Source organism: Apis laboriosa, unplaced genomic scaffold (genome assembly GCF_014066325.1).
Source record: "Apis laboriosa isolate Shangri-la unplaced genomic scaffold, ASM1406632v1 scaffold62_cov152, whole genome shotgun sequence".
Lineage (NCBI taxonomy): Eukaryota > Metazoa > Arthropoda > Insecta > Hymenoptera > Apidae > Apis > Apis laboriosa.
In genome coordinates this window covers 100,569-113,648 of record NW_025223954.1, presented here as the reverse complement: position 1 = coordinate 113,648, position 13,080 = coordinate 100,569, and the positions used below count along the sequence as shown (strand labels likewise).

At 35.8% G+C, this 13,080-nt stretch overlaps 1 protein-coding gene across 2 annotated transcripts; it reads left to right on the top strand.

Moving 5' to 3' along the window:
• Positions 1 to 40: 40 nt before the first annotated feature.
• LOC122718372 (DNA methyltransferase 1-associated protein 1) lies at positions 41 to 2,070 on the top strand. 2 transcript variants are annotated; one of them, XM_043943345.1, is made up of 6 exons: positions 41 to 151; positions 282 to 869; positions 934 to 1,264; positions 1,370 to 1,511; positions 1,589 to 1,743; positions 1,810 to 2,070. In XM_043943345.1, coding segments are annotated over exons 1-6 (1,323 nt in total). In that variant the 5' UTR covers positions 41 to 149; the 3' UTR covers positions 1,915 to 2,070. The 2 variants fall into 2 exon arrangements, with proteins under 2 accessions (XP_043799280.1, XP_043799279.1); XM_043943344.1 differs by lacking the exon at positions 41 to 151 and having other exon boundaries at positions 268 to 869.
• The last annotated feature ends 11,010 nt before the right edge of the window (positions 2,071 to 13,080 follow it).

Sequence of the window (13,080 nt, the reverse complement as noted above, 5' to 3'; positions counted from 1 at the left end):
AGATTTTATTTACTCAACTCCCCTCTAGCGGAATTATTCATAAATATTGTACGACGTTACTCAGTTAGTGTGTCTTATAAAACTGTGAAAATAAATAGAGTTTTGATTAAATTCGATTGTGTGAATGACAAAAGGACAAATATTTAACAATGTATGTATAATAAAGAAACTATTTTATTTTTTATATATCATTATAAATTTTGTATTTCATAAATTCACTATATAACAATATATTTATCGAATGTTTTGTGTTAACCTTAAAATAAAATGTCTAATTACAGGAAGGACAAAAGTTTATCAAAACTCGAAAGCATGGCAGATGTACGAGATATATTAGACATCGAGGTACCTACTACTAGCGAGCTTACAAAAGAATCAATTATAGGCAGTGATAAAAAAAATCGTAAAAAATATGAATATAAAGTGCCAAAGAGACCAGAAGGCATGCATCGTGAAGTCTTTGCATTGCTCTGTAAGGATAATAATGATGTACCACCGTTATTTCCAACGGATACTGCAAAAGGATACAAACAAGTTAGAGCTAAACTTGGTATGAAAAAAGTTAGACCATGGAAATGGACACCATTCACTAATCCGGCTAGAACAGATGGTGCTGTTTTTCACCATTGGAGACGAGTTGCAGATGCTGGAAAAGAATATCCTTTTGCTAAGTTTAATAAAAAGGTTCCTATTCCAACATATACCAATGCAGAATATGTTCAGCATTTGGTTACAAATGGTTGGACAAGAGCAGAAACCGATCATTTGTTTGATTTGTGTAGGAGGTTCGATCTAAGGTTTATCATAATCAAAGATAGATGGGATTGCACAAAATTTCCTGCAAGATCTGTAGAAGATTTAAAAGAAAGGTAGATAATTATTTCAAACTTTTCATTTTCTATTTTTTGTATATTTGTATATTTTATTGTTTAGATATTATCAAGTATGTGCAGCTTTGACAAAAGCAAAATCTCACACTGATAAAGTTTATATATTTGATGCTGAACACGAAAAACGTAGGAAAGAGCAGTTAAAAAAATTATTTGAAAGAACACCAGAACAGGTAGAAGAAGAGCAAATGTTATTAACTGAATTAAGAAAAATTGAACAAAGAAAGAAGGAGAGAGATAGAAAAACTCAAGATTTGCAAAAATTAATAACAGCTGCTGATCATCAAGCTGATCCAAGAAAGAATGAAAGAAAACCAGCAAAGAAGACTGGAGCTTCTGCTCGAAATAGACCAAACAAAGCAGATACCTCTCATGTAATAATCATAATTATATTTTTGTATTATATTAGAGATATTGAATTATATATATTGAATTATATAATTTTGCAAAAATGTATTAATATAAATTAAAATTTTTAGACAGTGGAATCAGCTGGAATTAAATTTCCAGATTTTAAAAATAGCGGTGTTTCTCTTCGTTCTCAACGAATTAAGTTGCCGAGTAGTTTAGGTCAAAAAAAAATGAAGGGTATTGAACAAATGCTCAACGAACTACGAATAGGTATAATCGTCAAATATGCAATTTATTTTTTATTTCATTTTTCTTGATTTGATTTTATATATACGATTTTCTTAAAGAATTAAATCCACCACCTACTGAGCAAATATGTCAACAATTTAATGAATTAAGAAGTGATATCGTTTTGCACTACGAACTACGAAGTGCATTATCGACATGCGATTATGAATTGCAATCATTGAGGCATCAATATGAAGCTTTAGCACCTGGAAAGGTACATTATTTAAATAATAAATTTCAATTTTTCTGAGAAATAATATAAATTTAATCAAATTTTCAGACATTAACGATACCACCTGCCTTGTTACCAAAAACAGAACCTGAAGTTAAAGCAGACATAATAGATGTGGTGGGTTCACCCAGTATGCCATCTATTACCCATTAATTTTTTTAAACAAATTGCCAAAAATTGTAAATAATAATTTCTTATATCGAAATGCGATATTTGGATTACGGAGTTCGTTTATTTCATTCTCCTGTATAATTTTTTTATTTTTTATTAGATAACAATTAAAAATAATTTAACAAAATGTTGAAATCATTGAATAGAAATTTTTCTTCCTTTCCCATAATTTCGTCATTATAAGGTGTACAGATAACAAACAATAATAAAATAACTGGAACGAGACGTTAATTACTTATATATCTGTGTATTTTATATTGTCGACAAAAAGTAACAATGTACGGTCAAACCGTATAATTTATCTACAACAATCTACAATAGATTACAATATGTTGTTTTGTTTTTGTTGAGGGTTAGAGGGAGGCAGGAATATTAGAATAACGGGAATTGGATTTTTTTTCGGAAGGAACGGGAAATCAGGTTAAAAGTGTGGAGGAAAGATAGTCGATGCAGGCCTTTCTTCGTTCGTGCTCCGCGCGCGCGCGCGCGCGTTAATCGCGATACAGTTGACTGTTTTAATTCTATATTAAATTACTCGATAGCTCTAGCCGTACTTGGTACGGAATAATGCATATATATCTGGTTCTTAATGATCGATAACCCACCGCCCGACTTTTCCATCTACGCCGTGCCGTGAGGACTCTCTCGGTCAAAGTTAAGTATAAGGAAAAATTGGGCACAACGTTGGCTGGCATCGTTGACCCGCATATCCGATCCATTGTTCGCGAATCGTGCATCCTCTCGTCTCTCTTTCTCTCTTTTTTCTCTTTTTCAATTCATGAGCTGACGCTTCGATCGCGGTCATCCTGATAACAAGATGTCTTTTATTTTTTAAGCAATGTAATACATATTATATTGTAGAATATTATTTATTCTTTTTTCAATTTAAACTAATACTCAAGCGGGTTGATCGAAATTGCGTCCTCAATTTAATTTTTTCCAATATTCTTGATTTATTTTTGGAAAATAATTTTTTTTCAACAATTCTGACTCGACCAATTGGAAAGCGAAATAAAAGAATATATATGTTCATCAATTTTTCATCGTCCAATTTGTACGTGAAAAACAAGGTGAAATGAATTTTAAAAAGATCAAAATACGAAGTGTTAAATTTTGTTCAATTGACAAGGAAAATGACATAATCGTAGCGATGGAACTTTACCAATGGAAAGCAACTTTAAAGCTTTCAAATTTCAAATTCTAAAGATAAATGCATTTTTGCGTGATAGCATTTCTCTGGAGAAATGCATACTCTTATAGGTTGGTGCCTCAAACGAATATTATAATAGAATATCGAACATTTTGAAGATCGTCCCAACATAAAATGAAACAACAATATTTTAATTCCTTGTAATTCTTTTTCAAGAAAAAAATCTTTAATTCTTAAGTGAGACAAATAGAAGCAAGGGATGATAAACGATTGAACGCGTCAACCTATTTTTTATCGCATTTTCAATAATATTTTTGTAATATTTCGACTGGTTTATTAATCGACTCGCACATTTTTTCATGACGAGACAAGCACGATCTTTGGTTCTGGCACAGCAAACGGGTTGGGTGGAAAGAGAGAAAAAAGTTGAGCCACGAATAAAGGAACACCGCGGCTGGCAAAACACGTGTAAAACGCGTAATACGTGTCTATATGTATATACACACTGCATATACATGTATACATATATACACATATCTGTAGCAATAATAGTAATAATTATAATAATCGTAGCGATAATAATAATAACAATAATAATGAATACGAACAACATTGTAATGTACAGAATGTATGTGTACAACGAAAGTTCCCTTCGCCTTTTCTTTCAAGTCGTCTTTCTTTGTTTTGTTTCCACTTTTCTTTAATGTATTTTTTCTTTCTGTGCTTGATATTTTATTTTATTTTATTTTATTATTCTTTTCTATTTTATACAACGCGAAACCGTCCACAGGGTTATTGATTCGACAACGTTCGAGCGATCCTGCAACTGACCGGAGAAGAGATTTGTCTCGTTATTATTTTATTATTATTATTATTTTTTTTTTTTTTTGAATTACTTTTGCTGCTTCTTTTTTTTTTTTTTTATAACATGTAACATGAGAAATCGTATCTTATTCATTAAAGACATTCCCTACACAACACGGCTACGATAATGCGTCATGGATATGTGCGCAAGTGCGTGTGAAATAGAATGGAGGGAGATACAGAGAGATAGAAAGAGAGAAAAAGAGCGATAGGATGAAATGGTCAGAGAGGTTAAGGGAAGGATGGATGGATGGATGCATGGATGGGTGGATGAATGGATGGATGGATGCATGGATGGGTGGATGGATGGGAATGAAAGGGGACAGAGAGAAGGGATGGATGGATGGATGGATGTCAGAATTGAGAAAGAAGAGAGAGGCTGCAGAATAGTTGATCGAGTAGGAAGTAAGAATCGGGTGGATTTGGGGTTGTCGAGTGTCCGCACGTACGCGCGCGTACGCACGTGCGCACATAGGCACACGTTCTTTAAAGTTTGTATGTATAGATTTCTGTATATAATATTAATCATTGATTTTTTTTCTGTTGGTTGTTGTTGCTTTTAAATAACTAGCTTCCTCGTATGTATGTATATATATATATACACACACATAGATATATGTACAATACATATATATGTGAATATATATAGTTGTATTATGTAAGAATAACATGTACGCTTGTCAATTGCATCAAATTTTCTTCTCTCTCTCTCTCTCTCTCTCTCTCTCTCTCTCTCTCTCTCTCTCTCTCTCGCTCATGTTTTCTCACATGCGTTTTTTCTCTCTCTCTCTTTTTCTCCCTCTCTCACTTTCGTTACACTCTCGCATTTGTTCTTTCATACATTCGCTTCGGCTTGCCTATAATTTTCTACCTGTATTGTATATAACTACAACGCTATGGTAGACAACAACAAGTAATATTTATCCTAAACTTGTTTCACCTGTTTTTCTCTACATCGTATTCGTATATGCCGTAAAAATGTTGTATATAATGATATTAATATATTGTTTACATATTTTATTTTATTGCACGCGATATCGGTCGCGATGGAACTGCTATGTCGAACGAACGTCAAACGTCCGATTGATCTTCGATATTCGATCACTAATTTTGAACGAGCATGCAACGAACGACACAGTTTTTTTAAAATTAAAATTCAACAAATAATAACATGTAGGTGGTTGATCTTTTTCCAATTCTTCAAAATTTTTACAACAGGTTTTCATATTTCCGTAAAAATAATTCATGAAATATCTTCTTACGAGACAAAAGAAAAGAGGACGATATAATCGATTTGTGTGTTCAATTGTCAATCCTGGACGCTCGTTCGCCAACAATTTGATTCCAACGCGACATTTATACTTTAACATCATCCGGTTATATTTTTATTTATGAATTCTTTCTTTTTTTTTTCTTTTTTTTTCTTTTTTTTTTTTGCGAGATTTCATTGTACTCATTTTTTTCTTTTTTTCTTTTTTTATCTTGCATTTAATCCTCGTTAACGTTCAACTCGCACGCGATCAGCGATTTCTCTAGATATAAGCCGAAAATCATCCTGCGTGAGGTGTAAATAACATGGTCGTTGGTGCAGCATTTGTCTTGTCTCCGTTGAAAATACGCTTGTACAGGCGTCCGTACGAAATTACACCATGACTGAGACAAACGAAAAGCGTGGTCGTCTATCGAGAAGATCGATTTGCCGTTTACATATTTGACAGGTATCACAAAAATCGTCAAATCGCTTATCGAGACCTCGTTGTTTCTCGATCAAATTGTATATGCACACTGCAATCCGTAGTAAAATTCATAATATTTATATTTATACATATGTATATATATATATATATTTTTTTTTGTCTGTTGTATACTCGAGTGTATGTGTGGGAGTGTGTAATATATATGTATATGTATGTATATACGTACTAGGCTGATTTCGTCTAATCGCATATATCTTAAATATCCGTGAGAAACAGAATCGACCCTTGTACGTTCCAATTTAACCCTAATACTGTCGTCGTTCTCCAACTCCACGCTTTTCTTTTAAAACAAAATTTCCTTCTTCTCTCTAATAATAGATAAACAACAATATCGACATACAACAATAATTTTTTCTTGAACAATAATTTAAAAATAATTTAACTTTGAAATAATTTGATAGATAATCTAGTGGGAGTTTCATAAAAATACTCTGTTCACCGTGCAACGTGTAACAAAGAAGTAATGAGATTGTTGATCGCCGGCCCTTGAGATCTTTGGGGCAAAGGATCGCGATACGTTTCACGATTATTCAATTAACTCCCGTTGTAACGAGAAAGTGATCACCATTTTACATCACTTTGAAATGTAAAAGCTGTATCCAAAAGGATTGGAGCGCGGAAATATATATATATATATATATATATATATATATATATCACGCGCGTGGAACGAATATTCGAGGGCAGAGAAAGGGTTAATAGAAGAGCGACAATGTCATATATTCGTACGCACGAGCGAAAGAAAGCGTTACCGTAATAAATTCATTCTATTCCTTGGACTCTCTCATCCGTATACGTATACAACGTTAGACCTTTACATATTTATATGCGCCTGTATATGTAGATAATGTATGTATAATAGTATAATTATTTATATTTTATCCATTCTTTTTTTTTTTTTTGTTTATCTAAGTTTCTGCGGTAACCTAGGTTCATTCGTCTTCTCGTTTATCTCGTAAAATCCGGATTTTTCAATTACGTCGTATCCAATACATCTACTACTGCGGCGATGGACGGGGGTAAAACCCTATGTCATGCGACGAATTTAACAATGACAATCATAAAATATAATGTATATGTATGTATATATGTACATGTATATATATACATATATATATATACATACGCGAAAAAGAACTGGAACAAAGAGATGACACGTATATATACACATATGTATGTATATATATATATATATATATACATATCTGTACACGCGTGCGCGCACGTTGCAAGAGAAACACCTGTCTGTTGCATGCAACTAATCACAAAAGACGTGATATACACATCGAAGATCGATAATTGTTTGCCATCTTTCACGCGTGCAACCTTCGCACGCGCACACACACGTCTCTTATAGTATACATAGTGCGGTGTGCGTGTGTGGGTGTGTGCACGCGTGCGACTATCAGTGCGTGTCCAATAATCGATCTATTGAATCGTTTATTCATTATCCGAAAACGATATATATATATATATGTATTATATATGTATATATACATACATATAATACGTATTTAATATAATTCTTTAATCGTATATATATATATATATAGATAGATATATATATATATATCTATATATATATATAGAAACTTTGTAACGCTTTTATCCTTTTGTTTTTTTCTTTTTATAATTTTCCTAAGTATCTTACATCTTAAATCTCTAATAATAACCGCTAATATATATATTTTAGTTATATTTTTTTTATTAAATCGTCAACATCTCCTTCTCTTTGATATGTGCGTTCACGCTTTGTCATTGCCAAGAGAATAGTTTTTTCTTTTTTTTTTTTTTTTGGATCGTTAAGCCTTTATAAGCGAAATTTCTTTTCTCTCTTCCGTTTCCTCCATCCCCTTTCCCCCCATTTTCTAGCACTCTCACTCATTCACACTTGTATGTACATACACTCAAGCTCTCAATCTTTCTCGCTCTCTCATATATACTGATTCGTGCTGACGCTGTCGTTTTCTATCCTCCTCTTTCTCTCTTTCTCATTTTTCCTGATATTTTTTCTTTCTCTTTTTTTTTTCTAGACATATAATAACAATCACAATTAACGTTATTCGAATGAAAAAACAATATTATCAACACGATCGTGTGACGTACAGGGAGAATAAACATTTATCTTGTCGTATCAGAAGAGAAACAAACAAGTTTCATATTTCTTTGACTCGTATCACGGAATCATATTTTCCTCGTGACTATCAAAGTCCAAAACTAGTTGACATATCACGCGCGAATTCGTTCGATCCATCAATTCGATTATTTGGCAAAATAAGATTCTCTCGTCATTTCATTCGCGTATAGTCCAAGAATGATAATTTGAAAAAATCAAATACAAAATTTTACGATTATTTTGAATGGATAAAAAACGTCCTATGATCCTATGATCCGAGTCGTCGCGTGAATGAACAACTAACGAAAAACGAATTTTCATTGACGTGTTTAAAATAAAATAATAAAAAAGACGAAAAAAGAACGAAAAGGGGAAGAAAAATTAGGGCAATCGTGATGACGATCGTGTTGAAACGAACTGGGTCGTAAAATATATTTCGATAAGATCCTTCCTCGGTTTCCTGTTTTCATCGCTCGAACGAAAAGAACCTTTCCACCAGCTTAGATATAAACGCGTTTCGAACGGCGAAAGAAAAATAAGAAATTTTGAACCGTAATTCGCTACAAACGATAGTCTGTCGATACTGGCATTGGTACCATACGCGATATTTTCGACAACGCAAGATTCGACTTGAACGATCGTTCTTACATACGCGTATATATATATATATTTTTTTTTCATTATTTTTCTTTTTTTTTTTTTTTTTAATATATAAAAATGAATTTCGAGCCGTTAAATATATAGAATCGGCCGCAACGACGTGTGTCCCGTTACGTCTCGTCGCGAGACGCGCGTCGAAAGTTCAGAGATTAGAATTGAAACTCGATGTCCCCTTTCAACCCTCAACGATGTTTATCCTAAAGTATTATAAAGTACAAATTACGAGCGTGATAATACCACGAGCTTCGAGCATTTCTCTCGACCTTCGCCTTATCACGCGATTTCCCGTTCATCCGTTTTCGTTTCAACGAGAATAACCTTAACGAACTCTCCCTCGTTTATCGTTTACCCTTCTTTTCTCGCAACAATACTCGTCTTCAACTATATCTCTACCACGATTGCGATACACGATTTCGATTTCGAAACGAAAAATTTCTTCGAGAAAAATACTTTTTTTTTTTTTTTCTTTTTTTGTTATCCGACGATTCGCGATTAAATCTCTTACCTCTTGAACTCAGGAACTTTCGTTTCGTCTCGACGACGAACAATTTTCTCGTCGAATACTCCTTTCTTCGTATAGATGATCGAGTGCAAGAGGAATTGGTTCGAGAGGAAGATCGAAAGCTCGAGGAATTGCCTTATTTTGTTCGCGGCCTCGGCCACACCCGTACTGAACGCAGGTCAATTCGCTTCTGTGATGACCAAACGTCGTCTCTTGGCGTTGAACCTGTTGGTAGCGCGCGATTTTTTTCTATGTTTCGACGTATGAATTAATAATCGATCGTTACGATATCAGTATACTCTACGATAACAAATGTTTGATTGAAAACGTTTATAATAATTGAAGCTACACGGAATTTCTTTCTCTCTCTTTCTCTCTTTCTTTCTCTCATTCTCTCTCGCGCAAGCACACTCTCTCTCTCTCTCTCTCTCTCTCTCTCTCTCTCTCTCTCGCTCTTTTCTTCGGCGTGGTACTAAAAATGCTAAATTGCAAAAAAGAGGCGCCGCCGTTTTTTTGTTTCTTTTTTTACTTCCGTCACTTGTCTCCACCTGTGTATCTCTTGTTTTCTCCTCTTTCTTTTTTATCATTTTTTTTTTAATCTTTTTGTTCCTTTTAATCGTTTTGTTAATCAGTGATCGGTACTTCGGGAAGATCGTATTGTGCATCTTTCGCTACTTGCTTCTCATAATCGTTTGCGAAACTATTAAGAAATGCTACATTCTATCGGCTACTTCGCGCTAAAGGTTTCCTCTCCTGCTTTCGTTCGTTTTATAATAATCTACGCGCTTTAACGTTGCTCGCTCCTTCGTGTCAAATCGTCTCGTGAGAAGCCGCTGCATTCACTCTTCCATTGTTCTTTCCGTCTCTCTCTCTCTCTCTCTCTCTCTCTCTCTCTCTCTCTCTCTCTCTTTCGTTTATACACGCTTTTCTTCCCTCTCGCGAATCTCAATTTTACTTTCACGAATCAATCCGAAACCACGTCTGTTTCTTTCCTCGTTGAAGTATCGGTAGTATCGGTAGACGATAAGGCGAACGGGTGACAATTAGACGCGACGCAACGATCGGCGATGATCTTCGCTGTTCTTCCTCTTCTTCCTCTTCTCGCGCGACAAATTCTCGAGAGCCTCGATTACCACGACCGATCGCCACGGATCAACGTGGAATTACCATAATAATATTAGAAGCGTAAGGTTAATTCGATGCTAGAGATGTGAAACGGCGTTTTCTTCGCGAGTGCAGCAAGAAGAGCGAGAACGATAGGTAAGACGTGTGTTAGCAGCGGCTAAAGAGTTTAAGAACAAGGACGACTCGTAGAGAGAACGGGGTGCAAACACACGATGTTTCGTTTTTCTTGGAACGCGAAGCTGCTCGAGAACCGTTCCACGATTCCTCTTTTCCTTCCTCTTTTTTAGTTTCGAGTCGAGAGTATACAAAAGTGTGACAACGTTTGAAGTATGCGCGAAGAGTGAAATTTCTCGTTTAATTTCGTTACCGAATCGGTTGAGTTCCCCTTGAGTTCCTCTTGTTTTCCTCTATTCTTTCTTTCTTTCTTTTTTCTTTGTTCCTCTTCTTCTTTTCTTCTCCGTTTCATCCCAAGTGAATTTCTGGTCTCTCCTCGTTACGATTTGATTCTTTGCGTCAGCTTTTTTGCGAGTATTTCTTCTTTTTTTTTTTTTATGTTTTCCTGTTTTTTCTTCTTTAGTAAAAAGCTAGGCCGCTGTTAGGCGTTCAGGCGGTTCCGGATACATACGTCGCTCTTTCTAATCGTCTCGTCGCGCAGCAATCACGCTGCGATTATTATTCCCATTTCTTCTCCGCTTTTCTTCTTTTTATTTTTTTATTTTTTATTATTTTTTTTTTTTTTCGATATTCCTAACTTAGTCGGTATCACGTTATAACTATTTGTTACAATCTACGCGGTCAAAACGGTACTTTGAAACATTTTTATATAATACAGAATCTGTTAACACGAATTAAAAAGTTTTTCTCTTCTTCTTCGCTTCTATCTCTCTGCCACATTCACCCTCCCTCCCTCCCCCCTTTCACTCTTTCATATCTCATTTCATTCACACACTTATTATTCGCGCTTATTATCCTCTGTACACGTCTCTCTCTTTCTCGCTCCATCTCTCGCTCGCTCTCTCGTACTCCTCTGTTTCTCCGCTCGCGTGTACATGTAACAACGATATATAATAATATAATTATTTAACATCGTCTAACGATATCACCATAGCGTGGCATAGCGTGGCGTCGAAAACTCGAAAGAATTGTTTGTTTAGTGAAAAATAGCTTAGTGAGAATCGCTCTCGAGATCACGAAACTTCCTTCTCTCACGTATACATATATATATATATATCTATCTATATTGTATATGTACGTAATCAAAAAGTCTCTTCGTCCTCTTCGGCTTCTCGTATTCCTAGCTCGAATCTCTCCATTCTCTCGTTCCTCGCGTGATCGTTGCCAGCGTTACTCTTCCACGCTAGAAAGAACGGTGTGCAGTTACTCTCGTCGATCGTTTTGGCGAATACCATCAAATAGAAGGTGCAGAGGCAAGCGTCGCGGGTGTTCGATTCGAGGAACGAAGCCGAGCCGGCTGCACCGCGTTCCCTCCAACAATTTTCCTTTTTTTAATTTCGCTACGCGATTTTAGGAAGGTTCGATCTCTCCTCGTGCCTCTTACGTAGATTATATTTGCTCGATAGTTTTAGTTAGTAATCGAAGTTTAAAAACGGGCACGCCCGGAACCGGAGCCGCGTATCCTCGGCGAAAAACGAACGCTCGTTCGTCGAAACGAGGGCGGTTCTTCTGTTCTCTTGCTTCTTTCGAAATTACCACAGCTCGCTCGGGAAGCTCTTAAAGGCGTTCTTCTATTTTTTATACAATCAGACGAGAAATTTCGTATCCGCGTTGAAAGGATCGATTCGACCGCCATCGTTTCCGTGATTCGCGATCCGAATCGGCGCCGCTTCCGTTCTCGGCGTGCAGGAATGGAGCGCACCTTTGGCAATCGACGAATTCGTTTCCAATCGGTCAAAAAAAACCATGCCACGTTCGATCTGATCGATCGGTGGAGCCGCAGTTCGTTTATTTTCTTTTTTTTTTTTTTTTTTTTTTTCTTGTTTCTTGGACAACGTCAATGTTTCGCGGATAAAAACGGCGTAACAACGGTGTATCGAGGTATCACGCGCGCTACCGATCAAAATCGAAACGTTCGTCGTTTCGTCCCTGAATTATCGATTAATTAATTTAATCTCACGACGTCGTTTCGATCCTTCTCCTTTTTTTTTTTGTTTGTTCGAAAATTGGAAAAAAGCGTCGAAGAAGGAGAATCTTGATTGGCCTCGCACATTTTCCCGACTCGAAAACGAAGCGTCGACCGTCAGAAATCGCATCCGTGCAGATTTTGCGAACACGACACAGTAGATTGGCTATATTCTACGATTATAGGCGAAAAGAGAATGTTGCTTTTTTTAGAGAGAGAAATCAGCGAGCGGTCAGCCCGTCCATTGCCCAACGAGGAATCGTCGATCGTTTACCCCGCCAGCAATGGAATCGTGCCAAACGATCGTAAATCGCGATCGAAAATTATTTATATATATATATATTATTTTACACGATAACAAATTCATTGTTTCCTTCGTGGAACGATTTGGCAGTTCGACTAACGCCACTTGGAAAGTCACGAATCGAAGCATATCTACGAAGAATATCCCTTCCTTCTTGATCAGATGGACGTAGGTGTAAATCTGGTCGCGAATTCGACGATTCTCGACGAGAAACTCGCGTTGGAAAAGGAGATAGTGTTTCGAGATATCGGCGCGTCAAGCTTCGAGCGTACGCGGGAACCTAACGAGTGGCGTCGACGAGCGAATTGTCTGAATAGAGATTCTACATCTAGGATAAATGTCGTAAGAGAAACGAGGTGGTAGTTTTTCGTACGAGTAGAAATACAGGAAGAAGAATAAGAAAAAAGAGAAAGAGTAGTAATAGTAGTAGTAATAGTAGTAATAGTAGTAGTAATAGTAGTAATAGTAGTAGTAATAGTAGTAGTAATAGTAGTAGTAATAGTAGTAATAGTAGTAGTAACAATAGTAAT

What these genes read in the sequence shown, in the direction of transcription:
- LOC122718372 (XM_043943344.1), top strand. Translation starts at nt 268, where the DNA reads ATGTCTAATTACAGGAAGGACAAAAGTTTATCAAAACTCGAAAGCATG. An exon ending in GTAGAAGATTTAAAAGAAAG is followed by an intron (nt 870 to 933) that starts GTAGATAATTAT and finishes TTTATTGTTTAG; the next exon opens with ATATTATCAAGTATGTGCAG. An exon ending in ACAAAGCAGATACCTCTCAT is followed by an intron (nt 1,265 to 1,369) that starts GTAATAATCATA and finishes TAAAATTTTTAG; the next exon opens with ACAGTGGAATCAGCTGGAAT.